Genomic DNA, 17,504 nt, shown 5'->3' with positions numbered 1-17,504 from the left:
AATTGTCAGCTCGCCCGTGTACTTATGGGCTTTACTGACCCATATCACTTATATCCCAAACTGAATTGCTAGAGATTGCTATATTAGTTAAAAAAAAAAAAAAAAAAAAAAAAAATGAAGTCTCCTGAGGAGAGGAAGGCAACCAAAATAACTCAACTCTGGGCTGAAGTTAGTCGATGATAAGGCAAAACAATAGAAGTCCTTCTTTCCTTAACTATTGAAAAGTTTCACTTCGGCATTTTCAGGCTGAAGGAGCTTTTTTTAGTGACAATTGTTGAGTTTGAAGCTTTTTTCATTTTTCAATGGACCCAAATTTAAAAGAAGGAAAAGTTGCGGGGCATAGTTTTACTTTATTTTTTGGTAAGATTAAATAGTCTCCAAGCAAACCAGAACATTTTGTTGACGGTCAAGCAAAATGTTTTTGCTTGACCAAAAATGAATTTTTCTGATTGTATTAAGTCCTTCCTCTTCAGCTTGGCTCCAAAATAAGCATTTTCCACCATCGTTTTTACTTTGGCCACTAGCAGAAACCCATCATCCTTGTTTTCACCTTACTGCTGCAGCAGCAAAGGGTCTAATTTTGGTTGCCCCTATTTTAATTGGAGCTTTCTTTATTGAGCTGCTAATTTATTGCTAGCTGAGATCTGTGATATCCGTGTTCACAGCCAGGGTGTGGTACAGATCTCTCTCCAACGATCTTGGATACCTCATCAAAGAGCTGCTAAGCCTCTCTGGCCATCAGCCTGCTTATTTACAGTCTTTACAGCTCAGGCTTGAAGCTTGCAGTTGACACTGATTAATGAAGATTTGGAAATCTTCATTAGCACATGTGGCCCTGGTAAACCATGTGGGTGTGTCAGTTGGACGTGCAGTCATGACAGGGCCTAAAACCTAAAGAAAACACTCCCTGCTAGAGGCTGCTGAAAAGCAGCTTCTACAAGAGCATTTTGGAAGGCGGCTACTGCCCTGCAGGGGTGATTTTTCCAAAGTCATGAAAGGAAGTTACCTTCTAAAGCCTTGGTAAGAGCCAAGCACTCTGCAACTCAGCAGTCCTTTGCTGCAACTGGATTTGGGAGGAGGTTTTCAAATAACAGTTCCTCACTAAAGTACGCCCATAAACACATGAGCTTTTACATCTTTTTTTTTTTTTTTGTACTGGCTGCAGAGAAAAAGCACCAACATTTCATGAACTTTACTGTGGGAAGGATGTAGTGTTTTGCCTCAAAGACTTCCCAGTTGCAGCATGTTATCTGGGCTGTGGCTGAGGCTCTGAGTGGAAGCAGAAGACCTTCCCTCAGGGCTTAGTGTGTGCTCAGGAGCCAGCCAGCCATAGGTCGTGTTTTTCTGTGGTGATGCCTGTGTGCTGTGTGTGGAATTAGCCATGCTGCTCAGAGTACCAATTTATGGTGTTGAAGATAACCCTGGGCTCTTACCAGGCAGCAGAGGGGACCACAAGGTCCTAGCCCTGCACATCTGTTGAGCTTAAATGTTTGCAGAATGGGGCGTGAAGTAAGCTGGAGGGGTTTGCAGCCTGCTGGTCTCCAAATGGTCTCCTCTGCAGTGGGAGTTGCTGAGTTGTTCTTGGAGGGGTTGTCACACATCCTCCTTTGGTGCTGGGACACATCACCTTAGCTGGCATTATCAGTCCTGTTTGCTGGGGCCTGAAGAGCCCACCCAAACCTGCTGGTGGACCTGCTTACATGAGCATCCCTTCAGCCACCTGGGCCAAAAATGAGCCAAAAGAGTGCAAACTGATTCAGGACCACATCCTCATCGCACCAGCACAGAAGGATTTCGGGGCTACCTGTGGGGACACAGCAGGATAGGAGCAGAGTCCCATCCCTGAAGGTCATCACCATCTTACCTGCAGAAAGGCGTTGTCTACACCCAGCTTGCTGAACTGCAGTGGCATTGAGCTGGGCTAGGGGATATTTGGCATGATTTTCACATCATTTAATAGCCTATTACTGGCTCTGGGGGTTGGCAAACACTAGTCTTTGAGAAGGTGATGATTTCCCACGCTGACTTTGCAGAGGAGGCAGGAGGTGAAGAGCTGGCCAGCAGCAGGGATGTGTGTCTGCAAGCAGGGTGACAGGGCTGTGACAGCAGTAGGCGGAGGTGGGAATGGTGTGGGAAGCATCACAGTCATGGGAACAAGGCTGATTTCCAATGGGCCAACAAAAATTATTCATCAAAGAAAGGTCAAAAATGTCGTACAGCAGCCTGGGCCCACGGGGCATCTCTGGGTCTCCATCTCCTCTAGAACTTGTGTGGGGATCCTCACATCTGAAACCACTGAAAACCACATCTTGTTGTCCTAAGGCTGCATTGACCTTTCCTCTTTCTTGCCCAACAGATGTTTATTCTTAAAAATATCTGGTGATGGACGCCCTGTGCTCTTCTGTAGCCAATTCTCTCAACACTTTGCTGCCCTAACTGCTGGGAAGCCCCTCCTCATAATCATCCTTCTCCACCTATCCACCATGGACACGGAAAAGTGATTACCCGTGCTTCTTCACAGCTGCATTTTCTATGTTTAAAGGCTATTATCATGTCTTCTCCCCCACAATTCTCTCCCATCCAGACTAAACAACCACAGTTCATTCACTTTAGCATGTAACAATATATTTGTTCGATGAAATACAATTTGTTTAGTGCAGTGGTTCTAATAACTCTTTCTATGCCAAAAATAACAAACATTTAGCAAATTTCTCTTCACATCTCTAGTTTTATCAACTGTTTTGACAGTTAAGATTACCATTAAGATTACCATTTTTAACACAAATGGTTAGAATTAAAGCAATTGCTTTCTAATTTTTCTATGTACATGTTTGAATTATGACTTTTATATTGAGCAATGCAGTTAGAAGTATTACAGAACTGTCATGAAATATTTAACTTGGTTTTTAGAGAGTATTCTTTTGGAAACATAAAAAGATAGTTTCTAGATTTTTTTTTTTAACAAGCTATTAGCTGCAAAAATATTGCTTTAGCCGTAAGAAAATATATATTACAATAATTGCTCAGTTCCATGCTTCCACTTGTTTTACTGCTTAGCTCTAGCTTTGCCATACAAAGCAGTAAATTCATAATCTTTGGGAAATTTACGGTCAGGATGAATTTTATTTTACTAGCTTTTTTCTGAAGTTGCTTTTACTTTTGGCAGCTTTTAATTCTTTTTGGATAGATAACTTTTTTCTTCCACACATACATTTCAAGGAGAGAAATTACTAAAATATTTTTAATGGAAAATTTGTCTTAACAATTCTCAGCGAAGAAACAAAGCCCCCCAAAAATGTATGTAAAAACTTAATTTTTTATTATTTTTTTTTTTTTTAAGAGGAAACATTGTATTCTGAGTTTTCTTTCAGTTCAGGTTTTGTTTTTTGCAAAACTTGAACTTTTCTTAAGGATAAAAGCAAAGGCTGATACTGGAGAACATGGGGGACTTCCGCAGCCTTGCACTGTGTGCTCACATCACACACCTCTGGCTGTATGAAGACTTTTTTTTTTTCCTTTGGTCCAGTGCCACTCTCCTTGCAGGGCAGCACCCACTTTATAGAGAGCCCTGCAGCATCCTGCAAGAAGAGAGAAATTGGCTGGGAGGACTTGCTCCCTCTTCACTGGGATATGAGAAGTAAAACTTGACCCTTTTAAAGTATAACAACTGTGGTTTCAAACCTCAGGGGTCATAAGATTGCCCCTTAGGTCTCTGAATGGTAACGCAGAGAAGGCAGGTCACAGCCTTAAATTTGCTATATAAGAGTCTGCCTCTTCACTAGAAAATGCAATAAAGATCCACAAATCAAAAGATGTTGAAAACCATTGGTTTATATGGTTTAAGAAGCAGTTTTCCCATGTAGTTTTTTCACCTGGTAGCTCTTTAGATAAGTGGATTTCTGTTTCCCTCTAAGAAATTCTTACAAACCAAGATTGCTGTGGTGCCAGAAATGACGGTGTTGACTTGAGCCCGCTGGGCAGCTTAGGAGAACAGAAACTGGGGAGAGAGAATAATGCTGTGATTTTTAATTTGGCTTTCTCATTGCAGGATGAGAATTCATTTTACACTGAAAACACTATTCCCATTAGATATATTTGCGTTTTTGCATAAATTTGCAAGCCTGTCTCTTGCAGTACACCAGGCAATGGCACGATTACAGTGGGGCTGTGTTCTCGCACTGCTGCAGGGGCTTGAATCACTGGTTGTAGCTTTATGCTCAGATTAAAGCAGCCAAGAGGCAGAGCAGGACACACAGCGCTCAATGTTAGCCTATCCCAAAGCTGAGAAACTGTAATACAGCAATTATCTCATTGCACTCAGAGCCTCATCCTGCCATGGGCTGAGCTCTGGGTTCCCAATGCAGAATCTAATCCATAGCCTGCTGGACAACAGAAAAACCTTGGTTGCCTTCACTGGGCTGCAGAAGAGGTTTAGTGCATGGCTGCTGGTTGCTTCTGCATCTGAAGGGCCCTCTTGCTTTCAGTTCCACACTAAGAAATTAATTACTCATCCCAGGCTCAGAACCTTCCTGGATAGCACTGCTGAGAATCAGCAAGCCAAATTTCCATAGCTTGGATGTCAAAAGCATCCTTTAAAGGAGAAATTATTTCACGAGTTAAATCATTCTCAAAAGGCAGGGCTTGCTCCTTGATCACACAGTAGCCTTGCATGGCTGGACAAGACGATTCTTCTGAAGAAGTTGTCTTCCATTACCCTCTGGTAAAAAGTGGGATAGTATTTGCCTGGATATAGTTTGATATATTTTCTCAGTAGAAAACAAAATAAAGGGATTTAAGAATTTTTGCATTGATTTCTTTCAGAATGGTATTTCCTCAAGCCTCATTAATTGTATGTCACAGTCCTTGGGAACTAATGACAGGGTCTGAAACACAAGCAGGAAGGAAATTGTCCTGCCATATTCATCCCTTTCCATCTCACGTTATGGTTCAGCCATTTACTGGGATCGTGTTGCTTTGAGTGTTACTGCAACAGTGTGCAGAGTGGGGAGCAGACTCCGATTAAATATGTATGTCTAAGTCAGGGAGCCCCTTGCAGGAAGAGCTTATTTGGCACTTAAAAAAAAAAAAAAAAAAAAAAAAAAAAACAGTATGAACTAAACCGATGCAAATTGAAGTTATGTCCCGGTACAAATTGCGTCTGTCCTGGGTTGAAATGTCAGCTGAGGTCTGACCCTGAGGTCTGCCCTAAAGAGTCGGATTTGCCGGTCTGTGATGACATGTCCACACTGATTTGGGAATCTTAGAAGAAAAAATATTTTTGTGATCTGATGCTACTTGCTGCTTCCAGAGCCAGTGGGCTCCAGGCCAAATAGACCAACAGAAAACGGATGCAGCAGTCACAGACATCACCAGGTCTGCTCATCAGATAGCTGTTGAATCACAAAATGACACCGAAGTCTAATCTGGTCCCAGATGTAAAAGGAAGGTTTGCGTTACTGCTTTTTTTGTCGTGGTTTGAGTTGTCCATCATCTGTCTTCTGAAGTGGGGACGGAAAATAAGGTTTCTATTTTCTCTTCATCTAGCCTGTGTTTGCTCAGAAAATACTTTATTCCTAGGTGTCAAATATTCAGTTTCATGTTATGCTCACAGGCCTTTAATCAGCCAGGGAACACGGACAGCCTCTGTTTTCTAAGTCTGCTGCTGGTAAATGCCCTGTGAAATGACTTCACTGTGTTATAATTGTTCCTGGAGAAGGCTGGCCCAATGGCTGGTAATTAAACCTGTGGCTGATGGAAACTGTTAAAGCGGATTGCTGCTTTGCCTATAGCATTATAGTTAACAACTCAAAAGTCTTTATACTTTTTCTATAAAACACATGGGAGTTTTATGCCTGGAATATCTGCTGCAATAAAGAGAATATGGTGCTTCATTTTTGTTTGCAGCGTTAAAACTTGGAAGAGAAGGAAGAACTAAGGTTCAGGAATGAGGTCTGGAGTTTGTACTTTGCAAAGCTCCTTCATTTGGTATCTTTGCTTTAAGCACAGCCCATTGTTGTGATTGTAGGTACCAGAATAAATTTAGATTCCTATGTAAGCAACAAAAAGGGAAGAAAGTGTCTACATCTTGTTGTGAGACTGGTCAATAGTGATTCATCATAAATTCAAGTTGACACCTGGTTCTGCCATCTGGGCTTCCAGGAGTTTGAGAGAATATGAGTCAAGGCTAGATTAGCATTCTTGTTCAATGTCTTTTGTGCTTGGTAAAGTTTCCCAAAGGAAGTCAAAATCCTGGCTGAAGGTCCATCCCGCACCCCTCAGCACCTGGTTGGTGACCTCGCAGTTGGTGCTGATGGAATGGAGATAACCATGCCTCACTTGCCCTCCACTGGGTGTCTGCGAGGTCTCTGTTTCACCTTAAAGCCTACAGCCAAGCTGCTGGTGGAAAATGGTGACACATCTGCTCCCCAAAGGTGCTCAGCCAAGTCTTAGCAGAAATGCTTAACACCTGCCTGTGAGTGGCAGTTCAGGACCACGTCTCCTCTGACTGGGTCTGGTATTTACGGGATGTGTTAGTCACGCAGGAGCTGTTAGAAGTGCTGCTGCGATAAATTGCAAAGTCATACGTGATCATCGCGTAATGAGCTTGCTCTGGGACATAGCAATACTTCAGAGCTTGACTAATCCCTCACAGATTGGAAACCAGGCGGGATGTGGTTAGGCACTGAAAATGTCCCCTTTTTATTGCTGATGATGTATTATTCTAGCCTCCAGCCCTCTGGACTGCTTCAGCTAAGCCTGGGCTTGTGTGTTCCACCCGACTTTCTCCCAGTGGGAGGTAAGCTCGTCTGCACGACCTCTGATAGGCTTCAAGAAGCTGCAAGAGTTTGGGCTGGTTGGAAAAAATGCATGCTCCCATGGCTAGTGAGCGAATATCGCTGCATGTGGCAGGACTTGTTCAGTTTCTACTTAGCGATGGAAGTATCCATGTGAATCCTCATGCGTGTGGTGCTAAAATTATTCATATTTAAGATTTGAGAGGTCTGGCTAAGAAGTTTATCCTAACTGAAAGAATATTCAGCTAAAAGCTAGCAGTCTGTGAGTGTTTCTAGCTCCCCACTTTGAGCTGAGCTAACACTGGGTGAGCCACTCCTGCAGGCAGGCTTTGCCAAGAGCCTTGTCACATCATACACTGTCTGGTTCCTTCTCAGATTGTGGCAGCAATGTGCTACTTTAGGAGTCCATCCCTCCCTGGAATGGATACCTGTATCGGTTACTATTGGAATCATCTTTTTTTTTTTTTTTTTTTTTTTCTGTGTATAGGCTGGGACTGTGCAATCAGTTGGCAGAGAACAGGGAAGCAAAGGGCAGATGCTGGCTGAACATTATCTCACCATGATCTTCCAGCAGCAAAATGGTCAAAACAGAACTTCAAAACATCAGCATGGGAAAATGCTCCTTTTCCTTGCCAGCTACCTCAGCATTATCCCCGTAGGTAATTAAAGTACGTCATCATCTAGCCATGCACGTGCCCTTGGCTTCCTTATGTGGACCTAAGATGTGCTTTCTGTGCCCTTACAAATGCAGCTTTGAGACACTCTAGAGAAAAAGTTTTACTGGTCCTTACAAACAGCCTAACGAGGGGTTATAAATGCCCTGAGGGTCGTGGTGATGTTTTTTTAACCTTTTATTAACGAGTGGCTCCCCATCTTAATTTAAGCCCCTTCAGCTGGGCCTCATTTTTGTTTGTTTATTTTGTGTGTGTGTTTTTTTTTTAACTTTATTTTCAGGACTTTTTTTTTTTTTTTTGAAAACTTTATTTTCAGTGTATTTTCAAGACTTTTTATTTCCCAGCTTCCCTGGGATCCCGGTCCTCCCAGCAGTGGGTCCCCACTCGCACCCCCCCACACACTTTGGGCCGCCATCTTCCCGCCCTGTCGCCATGGCAACGCGAAGCCCTTTCCCGCTGCCTCCCGGGGCTGCCCGCGGCGTTCGCCTGAGGCGGGCGAGCGGCGGCGGCTGAGGGCAACCGCGGGTCCTTGCTGCGGAGGCCCCCGCGAGCGGAAGGAGGAAGCGCCATGGCCGCCGACGGGGCCTGGGCCGGCTTCTCGCAGGAGGAGCTGCGGCGGCTGCGGGGCCTGCGGCCGGGTGGGGGCCGGGGGGGCTCCGAGGGGTCCTGGGGGAGGCTCGGGGGGTCCCTGAGGGTCCCTAAGGGGGTCTTGGGGGAGGCTTGGGGGTCCCTGAGGGGGCTCTGGGGGGTTCTGGGGGAGCCTGGGGGGGCTCTAGGGGGCCCTGAGGGGGTCCTGAGGGGCCCGGGGGCGGCCGCAGCGGCTGGGGGGTGCTGGGGGTTAACCGCGGCCCCCCGGCTGCCCCCGCTCCCAGCCCCTTATCTCTCCCTCGCCTCGTTTCAAATGCGCTGGAAATCGCGGTTTTTAGGCTAACAAAACATTCAGGGGTTCCTCGTTTTTCCTCATGGTGCCTTCCCTTGGCACCCAGATACATCTTAGGTTGGTCAAGCCCCAGTTTGCGTGCTCAGTGTAATTTACAGAGCCTGTCTCTGAGCTCACGGCCTGCTTTTAATCACGTTTCTCCCTCTCATCCATCGATAGATCCATCTGAACCGTCAGAGCAGCAGCGTCGTCCCCAGCCTGCAAATAAGAATCGGAAGCAATTGCAACGAGAAAAAGCCCTCCAGCAGCAATGTCAGAAGCTGGGGCTGCAGGGTGGGGCAGCCTCCGTGCCTCCCGAGCAGCTGCTGTCTGCGCCGAAACATCAACCTGGGCGTCCTCAGCAGCCTGAGCCGCCACCTCCCTGTCCTTCAGTGGGGGATCAAAAGCAACGTGACGGCAGAGAGCAGCAGAAGGAACTGACACCAGCGGATCCTTGCAATGGCAGTGACAGTGCCCAGAACCTCCCTGCAAAGCCGAATGCCAAAGTGGAGAAAAAGAAAGTGGAATTGTTAGTAAGTCAGTAGAATTGGGGCATGAATCTCATTCCGTATGGGTTCTTTCTTTTCCTCTACAGTAAAGTGAAATTCAGGATTGAGCTTTCCTGTATCTAACGGGGAGGTTTGAGAGCTTCTGTTTGCTTCCTCTGCACTGAACTCTGCTTTTCATCTCTAGCTGGCTTAAACCTCACCTAATGCCAAATTCCCTCCTGTCATCCATGCAGCTACGGACTGTGCCTTCTTCAAATCATTTCCTCTGGCAGTGGGACTGTAGATCATAAAGCACCCAAAATGTGGGGCTGTCTTACCGATTGATGAAGACCTAACCCCACGTGTGTTGTGCTGTGCAGAGAAGCCAGCATCCACAAGAGAAAGTAACTGTACGTTTTGGGAGCAGATATAGCAGAAGTAGTGCCTTGTGTTCCCCTTCACCATATCGCTGCAGAATTTTTACTGTTGCTTTGATACGGAGAGAAAATTTCTGTTTTAAACAGCTCCTGGTTGGGATCGCCCACCTGCACAGAGCTCTCCCCTCACCAGGAGAGCAGCACCAAATTATTCACATGGCTGTTGCTCACCAGGGGTACTGGCTGGTCAGCCCCTTCCTGGTGGTGAAAAACACAGACGTTTTCTGCCTGGGGAGAAGATAGCTGAAGCTTTTCACTGTGTGGGGAGCAAATGACGTTTAGCTGCTGCAGCCGCCCCCTGGATCTGCTGAATTCTTCTCAGCCTGTGCAGTCAGATTCAAATCTTACCAAAAATATTTTTCTCTGTGTGGTGTTAGGAATAGGGTGGTGAGGAGAAGCCCGAGGAGAGATTCTTGTGCAGAAATGATTGCTAAAATAAACAGAGCTGAGTTACTTTGGCATTTTAAAGCTAAGCAAGACTTTGGAACAGACTCCTTAGGAGAAGGCATGAAGAACTCTACAAGATGGAAAGGCAGCAAAGCAGATTTTGTTTCTCCTTAATTCCGCCCGGCTGCGTTCACACAGGGTGTCCCCTCTCACCTGGGACCTGGCCTTCCATCCTCTGGGGCCAGTTGTGTCTCTTGGTAGATGTGCCATAGGAAACAGAAGCCATGCAACTCTTCCCTTGGTGGCAAAAGTGCCTTCTTGTGCTGCCTCATTGCTCAATTTCATTGTCTTTTTTACCCCCCCCCCCCCTTCATTTATATCAGTTTAATTATTTGGGGTCTGTATTGTAAAGCAGAACTGTGAGAGGATCTGTTTTATAGAGGGGAAAAAAAATTTGGGAAAAAAAAAGAGGCTGCATTGGCAAACTGAACAGATAATTTATAGCAGCTAGAAAGAAACCTGAAACTGCTTTTACCTAGTGGTGAAGTACATCCTTTAAATGAAAAATCACATCCAATGCTGAACAAGTGCCAAATGCTCGCTCTTTCAGCAAAGTTGAATTAAGCAGCAGTTTATTTGCTTATGAAGATTTTTGTTCTGATCAGCAGATTTCATCTGAAAATGTTTTATTGGTCTAAATGGCTTCCTACGGCTGATTCTTCTTTCCTCAGAAGGGAAACCTGTTTATTGTTCCTTTGGCATTTTCAGAGCTTGCTCCAGGAAATATGATGGTGAATATTTGTCTTGGGGGTGGGGTGTGGAGGACAGGGAGTGAATTGAACGTGGGATTAATTTTGACCTTTTTGTCAATGAGCAGGCAGGAAAAATCGCGATGGGAAATCCTCCAACAAGAGCAGCGGCTGATTGAAGAGAAGAATAAACGCAAGAAGGCACTCCTGGCCAAAGCTATTGCTGAGAGGTGAGGGGCTGTGCTGCCACGTGGCCTGAGGCTGAGAAAGGGGTTGCTTTTAATCTGTCTTTTAATCCATATTGTCTTGTTTAAATCTCACTCGTCCCTCCCCTCTCTGTTCTACGCGTCTGTCTTATAAGTACGTGAAAGTAATGTTGAAAGAAGACCACCAACGTAAAGGTTAAGAAGCGTTTTACCCCTGCTGATTAAAATACACAGAAATTGACGTGTTCTCCCACTTGTTAGCTCTTGTTCTTCTGGTGACCAGACGTTAAGGCTGCACAGTGTCGTCCAGCCAGGTAGTTAAGACTGCAAGTAAGGCAGATAAGGGCTGATATGGAGAGCTGATAACACTGGATCAAGGAAGGACAAGTGCAGTTGTCAGGCTCGCAGTCTTCTCCCAGACATGATTAAAGCCCATTAAAGCTCTTGGGTAGATGAATATGGGCTGTACAGTGCAGGAGCTTCTCTTTGAGGTTCTAAAGGTTTTGTTTTCCTTTGCCAGGCAGAGGTAAAATACACGTGAGTTTGGTCTGAGTCACTGTGGGACAGCAAACATGGGTGTGACCACCAGGCTGGCATAAGGGGGGAGAGGAGGAACTGGAAGGTGATTGCTGGGGAACTACATCTGAGATTCAAAGGTCTTTAGGCTCTAGGTGGTACTACAGGATGTCTTCCTGCATCAGCTGGTCTAGTGAGAGATGGTTTCACTTTCTACATCTCTACTCTTGCTTTTCAAGTACCTGCTGTGGGTGTAAAGCAGTCAAAAGCACGTTTTTGCTCCTGGTGACGAATGACAGTCACAAAGTGACCTGGTGTAAAAGCTTGTTGGAAGTTACTTGGTTTGCTTGGGAGTGAAGTCCGTCAAAGCTTGCTGCCCTTAGGAACGAATATGCAGAGTTGAAAAAGGTTACATAGGCTTGGCTGAAATCCTTTGTGTTTGAGGTAAAACTTTCCATTGACTTCGCTGGGATTTGGCTAGGGCTTTGGGGAATAATTTCACAAAATGGAAATCAAGCTTAGGTTAGGTGACTTTTTGGCCCCTGCTAAATAGTCGTCTTTGAAAGGGGATATTTGTGGGGCTAAATGCCCTTCCCCCCTCTCGCTCCCCTCCCCAAGCCATTTCCTGTTTCCTTATGCTGAGAACTACTTAGATCCAGCAGCTTCTTGTGTGTTTCCCCAGTGAAAGAAACAGAATCCATTTTAGGCACTTTGATTATAGTCATTAGGTAATTTTGCTGTGGTCCTTTAATAGCAGGCATTTTAGATCCCTGTGGATATTAAATAAGATCAAAAGTCTTAGACCATAAAGAAGAAGCCTTCTGAGTAGCTCTTAAAGAAGGTAGTTGCTTTGGGAATGAAATGAAGCCCATTATGTCAAGAAAAGAGGCTTGTGAAGAAAAAAACATGCACCTTCCTTTTGCAGATCCAAAAGAACTCAAGCTGAAACGGTGAAGCTAAAAAGGATTCAGAAGGAATTACAAGCTCTGGATGACATGGTGTCTGCTGACATCGGCATCCTGCGGAACCGCATTGATCAAGCCAGCTTAGACTACTCCTATGCCCGGTAAGTGACTGACAGGGAGGAGGGAGCAGCCCTGCCTGAGCAGAGGGAGCAAAAACAGTTTCATGCCACTGAAGGAGTAACAGACTTAGCACAGAATGTTAGGGATTGGAAGGGGCCTTGAAAGATCATCTTAAGTCATTGTAATTACATGTACTTAAAATGGACAATCTGTGGGGCTTTGGAATCCTGAGGTAAAAGCTTTCATTTCCTCATTTTTCCCTTGGAATCTGGAAAATGGAGTAGATTTTGCGACTGCAGACTGTGCTCTCCAACTTCATGCAGTCATACTGCCTGCTTTAGCTGTGCAGTTGTCCATAAGCCCTGCTTTATTGTTTCAAGGTTGTTTATTCTCAGGGAAAAGAATTGTTGTTTGTGTTTTGTTTTGTTTTGTTTTTTAAGTCCTGCAATGAAAGTCCTTTTCAGGGAAACTCCTGCTGATGACAGCTCTGGTCCCGTTAGAATCAATGGGACCAATTAAGCTTAAAACATATAATACTACTGAAGTGCTTTTGGAATTGGGATGAAAAATTTAAGGAAAAAGTAGGCTTTCACCCTTCACAGTGTGCCTTTAATCACTCTGGTTCTGATGAGTTCCTTAAATGCAAGAAATTAGTCGGAACACCCTATTAGTTGTGGCTAAACCACAACATCAGTAGATAAACATCAGCATGTTTATGTAGCCGTTTAATAAAATGGAAATGTTCGGTTGCGGTTTTTGGTTCATGATTCAATGTGTTAAACTTATTTTTCTCCTTATGAATCCTGCTATATGTTGACCACAGGCCAATAAACACAGTAATGAGTCTTTTAAAAAAAGTAGCAGTGGTAGCTAAAAAATAAGGATTTCTTTTGCATAATTATCATTTGAAATATCTAAGATCAGCTGTAGTTTCAGTAGCTGAGTGCATATAAATATTGAATTTCAGAACCTGAAGTGGGAAAGCATTTCAATGTATTTTAGGTTTAACTCTGGTTTCTAAAACTGCTAGATGCTCCTGCTGATTTCCTTAGCAAAACTTTATAACGACATGTCCATTTGAAATGCTTAATAGCAAAAGAGCATCTAACAACCAGCTCTGGCTTCTGGAAGGTGGATTTTAATGAAGATAACAAAAGGGGGTATTGGTAGGACAAAGAGGATGAGCTTTCCAATACACTTAATGACTCTGATGAACTTAGTAAGTCTTCCTTTTTGTGAGGGAGGGATTTGGAAATGTGAGTTACATCATTCCAGTGCTGCAGTTTTTGTTTGTTATGAGACAAAGCTGATTTACTTATAAGCTGCATCTTTGACAGCAATTTTTAGTCCTTGCCTCCTATTTTAGGGTTAAATCCCTGTTTTTTTTTCAGTGGGTTAAGTGCAATGTTAAATAATTCTGAGCACATGACTAAGGGCATCTGACAAATTCTGTGGAATGGAGTCTTCATAATTATGATGCGAAGAGGGTGTGTGAATTCAGCCCAAAGGTTTAATTATGCAGCAATTTCTAGTATAGCGTTAGCTCTTCTGTTATCGATACCTGGCCCAGAAAAATCTTGACTATTTGTGAAGGAGGTGGAAGTGGGCATCAACGGCCCACTGCAGACACAGCCTTTACAGCTTGGTAGAAGTTTAGTGATTATTATATGGCAGAGCATATTTGGGGAATATTTTGTCTTTTTTCCTTCTGTTTCTCTAAGCAAAAGAACTCTCCTATCTTTCTGTTGCTTCGTTTAACCAGATATTTGAATGTGGTTTTATAAAACAGCTGGATTCTTTATTCAACTACCTCACTAATACTGGCTTTATGAATGCTTTGTAAGGTACATTGTGTAGTCACCCTGCAAAAACCTTTGCATGTTCCTTTTCCTGATGAGCAAGATAGTATTTCTCTCTCTAATAATTAAAACAAAATTAATATACAGTTTCTGTGAATGCAGTTGAAGATGCATCACTAATGTGGACACCAACCATTCAAGTGCTAGGTATAGAGGATGCATTGGCCTCAATAAACGTTTGGAATATTTCCTTTTTGCTGTATTTTGTCATGGCAGGAAGTGCAAATTGGCAGGAGGGGTGTGTTGGGGGGATGCTCACAATAAAATTCGACATCTGCTGCCATGCAAAAGTTGTGATCGCTATTGATGTCGTGTGCTGTGTCAGTCTGCCGCTCATGATTTCCTGATTGTGTATCTGGGTGGCCAGGGTGTAAGCTTCTACACTGGATGAGTGTCAGTGTGTAGCACTGTTGTAGCATCTGTATCCGTTGGGTGGATTGGGAGAACACAAAACTGTTCTGCAGCGTTCCAGTTCACTGGCTAGTTGTTCGTTTGAAGTGTGAAAACACTACAACTTCTGATGGTTTCTTTCTACTGCTAGTGATGCATCTCTTAAAACAGGCAGTAAAAATGCTTGCTCGTGATTCAATCCATGTCTTTCAGACAAGCAGATTAACTCTTAAAATGCAGCAGCAATGGAGGCTAACACGTCAAGAGAAGATTTGATCTATTCACACCTTTTTCTTCCCCCTTTTGACTAACTTAACAGCATGTCATGAATGCACTGGCATTAAACATTCAGAGCATGTTGCATTTCAGGGATGCTTAAAGTATCTGTCCGTGTGTTGGATTGTAAAGTGCTTTGAGAACTAACCCACGAGAAATGATGATGATTTTGCAGGAAGCGGTATGAGAAGGCTGAGTCGGAGTACGTGGCAGCCAAGCTGGACCTCCAACACAAGACAGAGATTAAGGAGCACCTCACGGAGCACCTGTGCACAATCATACAGCAGAACGAGCTCCGCAAGGCCAGGAAGCTGGAGGAGTTAATGCAGCAGCTGGAAGTGGAGGCAGATGAGGAAAATCTGGAACTTGAGATAGAGGTGGAGCGGATGCTGCAGCAGCAGGAGGCAGAAGCAAGGAGACAAGTCAGCCAGTCGCACGGTCATGCTGGGCTGGCTAAGGAAAACCCCACTCCCGGTGTTACAGCAAAGGAGAGCAAGCATGCTAACTGTGTTGATTCTTCTGCTGTCTCTGAACAGTTGCAGTCTGAAAACTCTGGTACCAAATCCCTCTGCAATATGGACAGCCAGCCTCAAGCAGTAAATGTGACTCCGGGAGACTCCCCAGCTTGCTCTGATACATGACTACTGCTTTCAGACAAGCCATCCGGTTATGGATTAAATACTCTCTGCGGGCTTGCGGGCTGTATGTTATCTCTGGGCTTTTGCAGTGCCAGTAATATGCACTTCATATCTCTTTTCCTTTATTTTTTTTTCAATTTTTACAGGCTCTTTTGGTTTTCTTTTACAGAGCCCTTTTTGGGGTTCACCATCTGTCCTCATCATTCTGATTTTTTAGCTTCATGTTCTAATGCCCTCTTTGTAGGGCTTTGTACCTTCTTGAATCAGGATACTCAAAGGTGAAGAGCAGGGTATTTCTAAAGGCTTTTCTGTGTATTGATATCACAGATACCTGTTCCAAACAGTGTGCAAGAGATACGTATCTACAGAAGAAAACATTGCAACTTACTCACTTATGCTGCTTTTAATCACACTTTTCTCCTGACAAATGCAATAGGATGTTTATCTTCCTTTGTATGCATAAAGCATTAGTTTTCAACGGTTTTTAATCCTGTCAAACCCAAGCACATGCTTTAACTATCTTCATAGCTGATATTCTTTCCTGTATCCGATTGAAAGGAAATTCACATATTGAAGCAAATTGCAAAGTTAATTGTAGTATTTCCTATTTGTCACTTTGCCTGTTTCTTTCAGATAGATCACACAAAGCTACATGTTCGTAACAAATTGTCCGTGAATTCACCGCAGCTATGGCTTAAAGAAGACGGTGGGCGACAGTTTAAGACATGGCAGAATCTACAATGTAGAAGTAGAAACACAGAAGAGAGAGTGTTATGATTAAAACTCTTTCTTTATAAATGTTTTTCTTTATTGTCGTTGCCTCAAAATACCAATAATCAGCAGGGACCGTGTAATGAATAATTCCAACATTATATTGGAATTGAGCCTGTTGTCATGTAATGATCAATGCATTCTCTTGCCTGAAGAGTGGGTTTGTACCCCACAAGAAGTTCAGCTATTTTCCTGTTGTTGTTGAAAGGCTTTAAAAAGCTGTTCCAGGTGGAGAAAGTCTCAGGAATTCAAATAGAGGACATATGAAAACCTCCCATAGACTGATGCAGCTGCAAACCTTGGGGACAGCATTCATAGCTATCCACTTTGTAACAGAGGAAGGCTGCTTTCGTTGTGGAAATGTTTTCTGTAATACCTGAGCTGAACGTGTCAGAATTTATGAATGAGTTGCTGAATGACACCATCAAGTATCTAAACAGGACACCGATTGTCTCTATGGCTTTAATAGTGGAAAAAACGTGTCACTACATTTTTATTCTATTAATAAATCAGTGCATCTTCTGTGCAGTGTGTTTGCTTTCAGTTTTGATACCTGATACTAACGCATGCATCCAAGACTGTTTTTCCACAGGAGGTGATAAATGATGCAATCAGATACGTCCTTTGGCAACTTTCCTCTATGAAAGGAAAACCTTGAAGAAGGCTGTTCCAAAATATAAAAATGTGTGGAGCAAAGACATGGCAGCGTACAGCTCAGAAGGAATTTTTTCAGCTAACTGTGGCCCAAGGTAGCAGTGGAAAATCCACAGGCAAATTTTCTCCTGTACACAGGAGAAAGGAGGATAAATCTTTTTCTAGAGAAGCCACTCATGATCAGGGCTGATTCAAGTTAGAAAACTCCAAAGCAACATTTGAGATGCACATGAAGCCCTGCTGTTTTGCTGATACACTGTGTTCCCTGTTATTAGGGTGAAACAAGTTGACCTAAAAACCATATATTTGATTGTATTTTGAAAAAAAAAAATGTGACTGACTGACTTGGCTGTGTCTGCAATTGCAGAGCAGCTTATAGCGACCTGATTTTGGTTTTCAAAACTGGATACCAGTAAGTGCAATAATAATTTAATTGTACCATTTGTGTTTCCATCCTCTGCAGCTGTCCCCAGTTGCTCCTCAAGAGAATCTTAAGTTCTAGTGGATAGGTCTGTTCCTCATTACAGTTGCGTTCAGCTCATCGGGGGACATAAAGAAGAGCATCCGACAGAAGATTTGAATTGTAATGGTATTTACAAAATGCAAATGGATACACTTCTGCATGCATTTTGTGGGTCTCTGGTAGGCTAACATGTTGAAATAGTCCTACTGATTGCACCTTGTTATGATACAAGTCCTGTCTGAATTCCTCAAACCAAAA

General features: G+C 43.7%; 1 protein-coding gene across 1 annotated transcript; it reads left to right on the top strand.

The window, feature by feature from the left end:
• The first annotated feature begins 7,997 nt into the window (after positions 1–7,997).
• On the top strand, positions 7,998–16,651 carry GORAB (golgin, RAB6 interacting). Its single transcript, XM_084527153.1, has 5 exons — positions 7,998–8,106; positions 8,568–8,916; positions 10,577–10,678; positions 12,096–12,236; positions 14,896–16,651. The coding sequence occupies exons 1-5, from the start codon at positions 8,037–8,039 to the stop codon at positions 15,359–15,361; spliced, it is 1,128 nt and encodes a 375-aa protein (XP_084383279.1). The 5' UTR covers positions 7,998–8,036; the 3' UTR covers positions 15,362–16,651.
• Positions 16,652–17,504: the final 853 nt, after the last annotated feature.

The sequence above is a fragment of the Aythya ferina genome, assembly GCF_964211825.1.
Source record: "Aythya ferina genome assembly, chromosome: 8".
NCBI lineage: Eukaryota > Metazoa > Chordata > Aves > Anseriformes > Anatidae > Aythya > Aythya ferina.
Note: the sequence above shows the minus strand (reverse complement) of the source record. Positions and strands in the feature narration are given on the sequence as shown.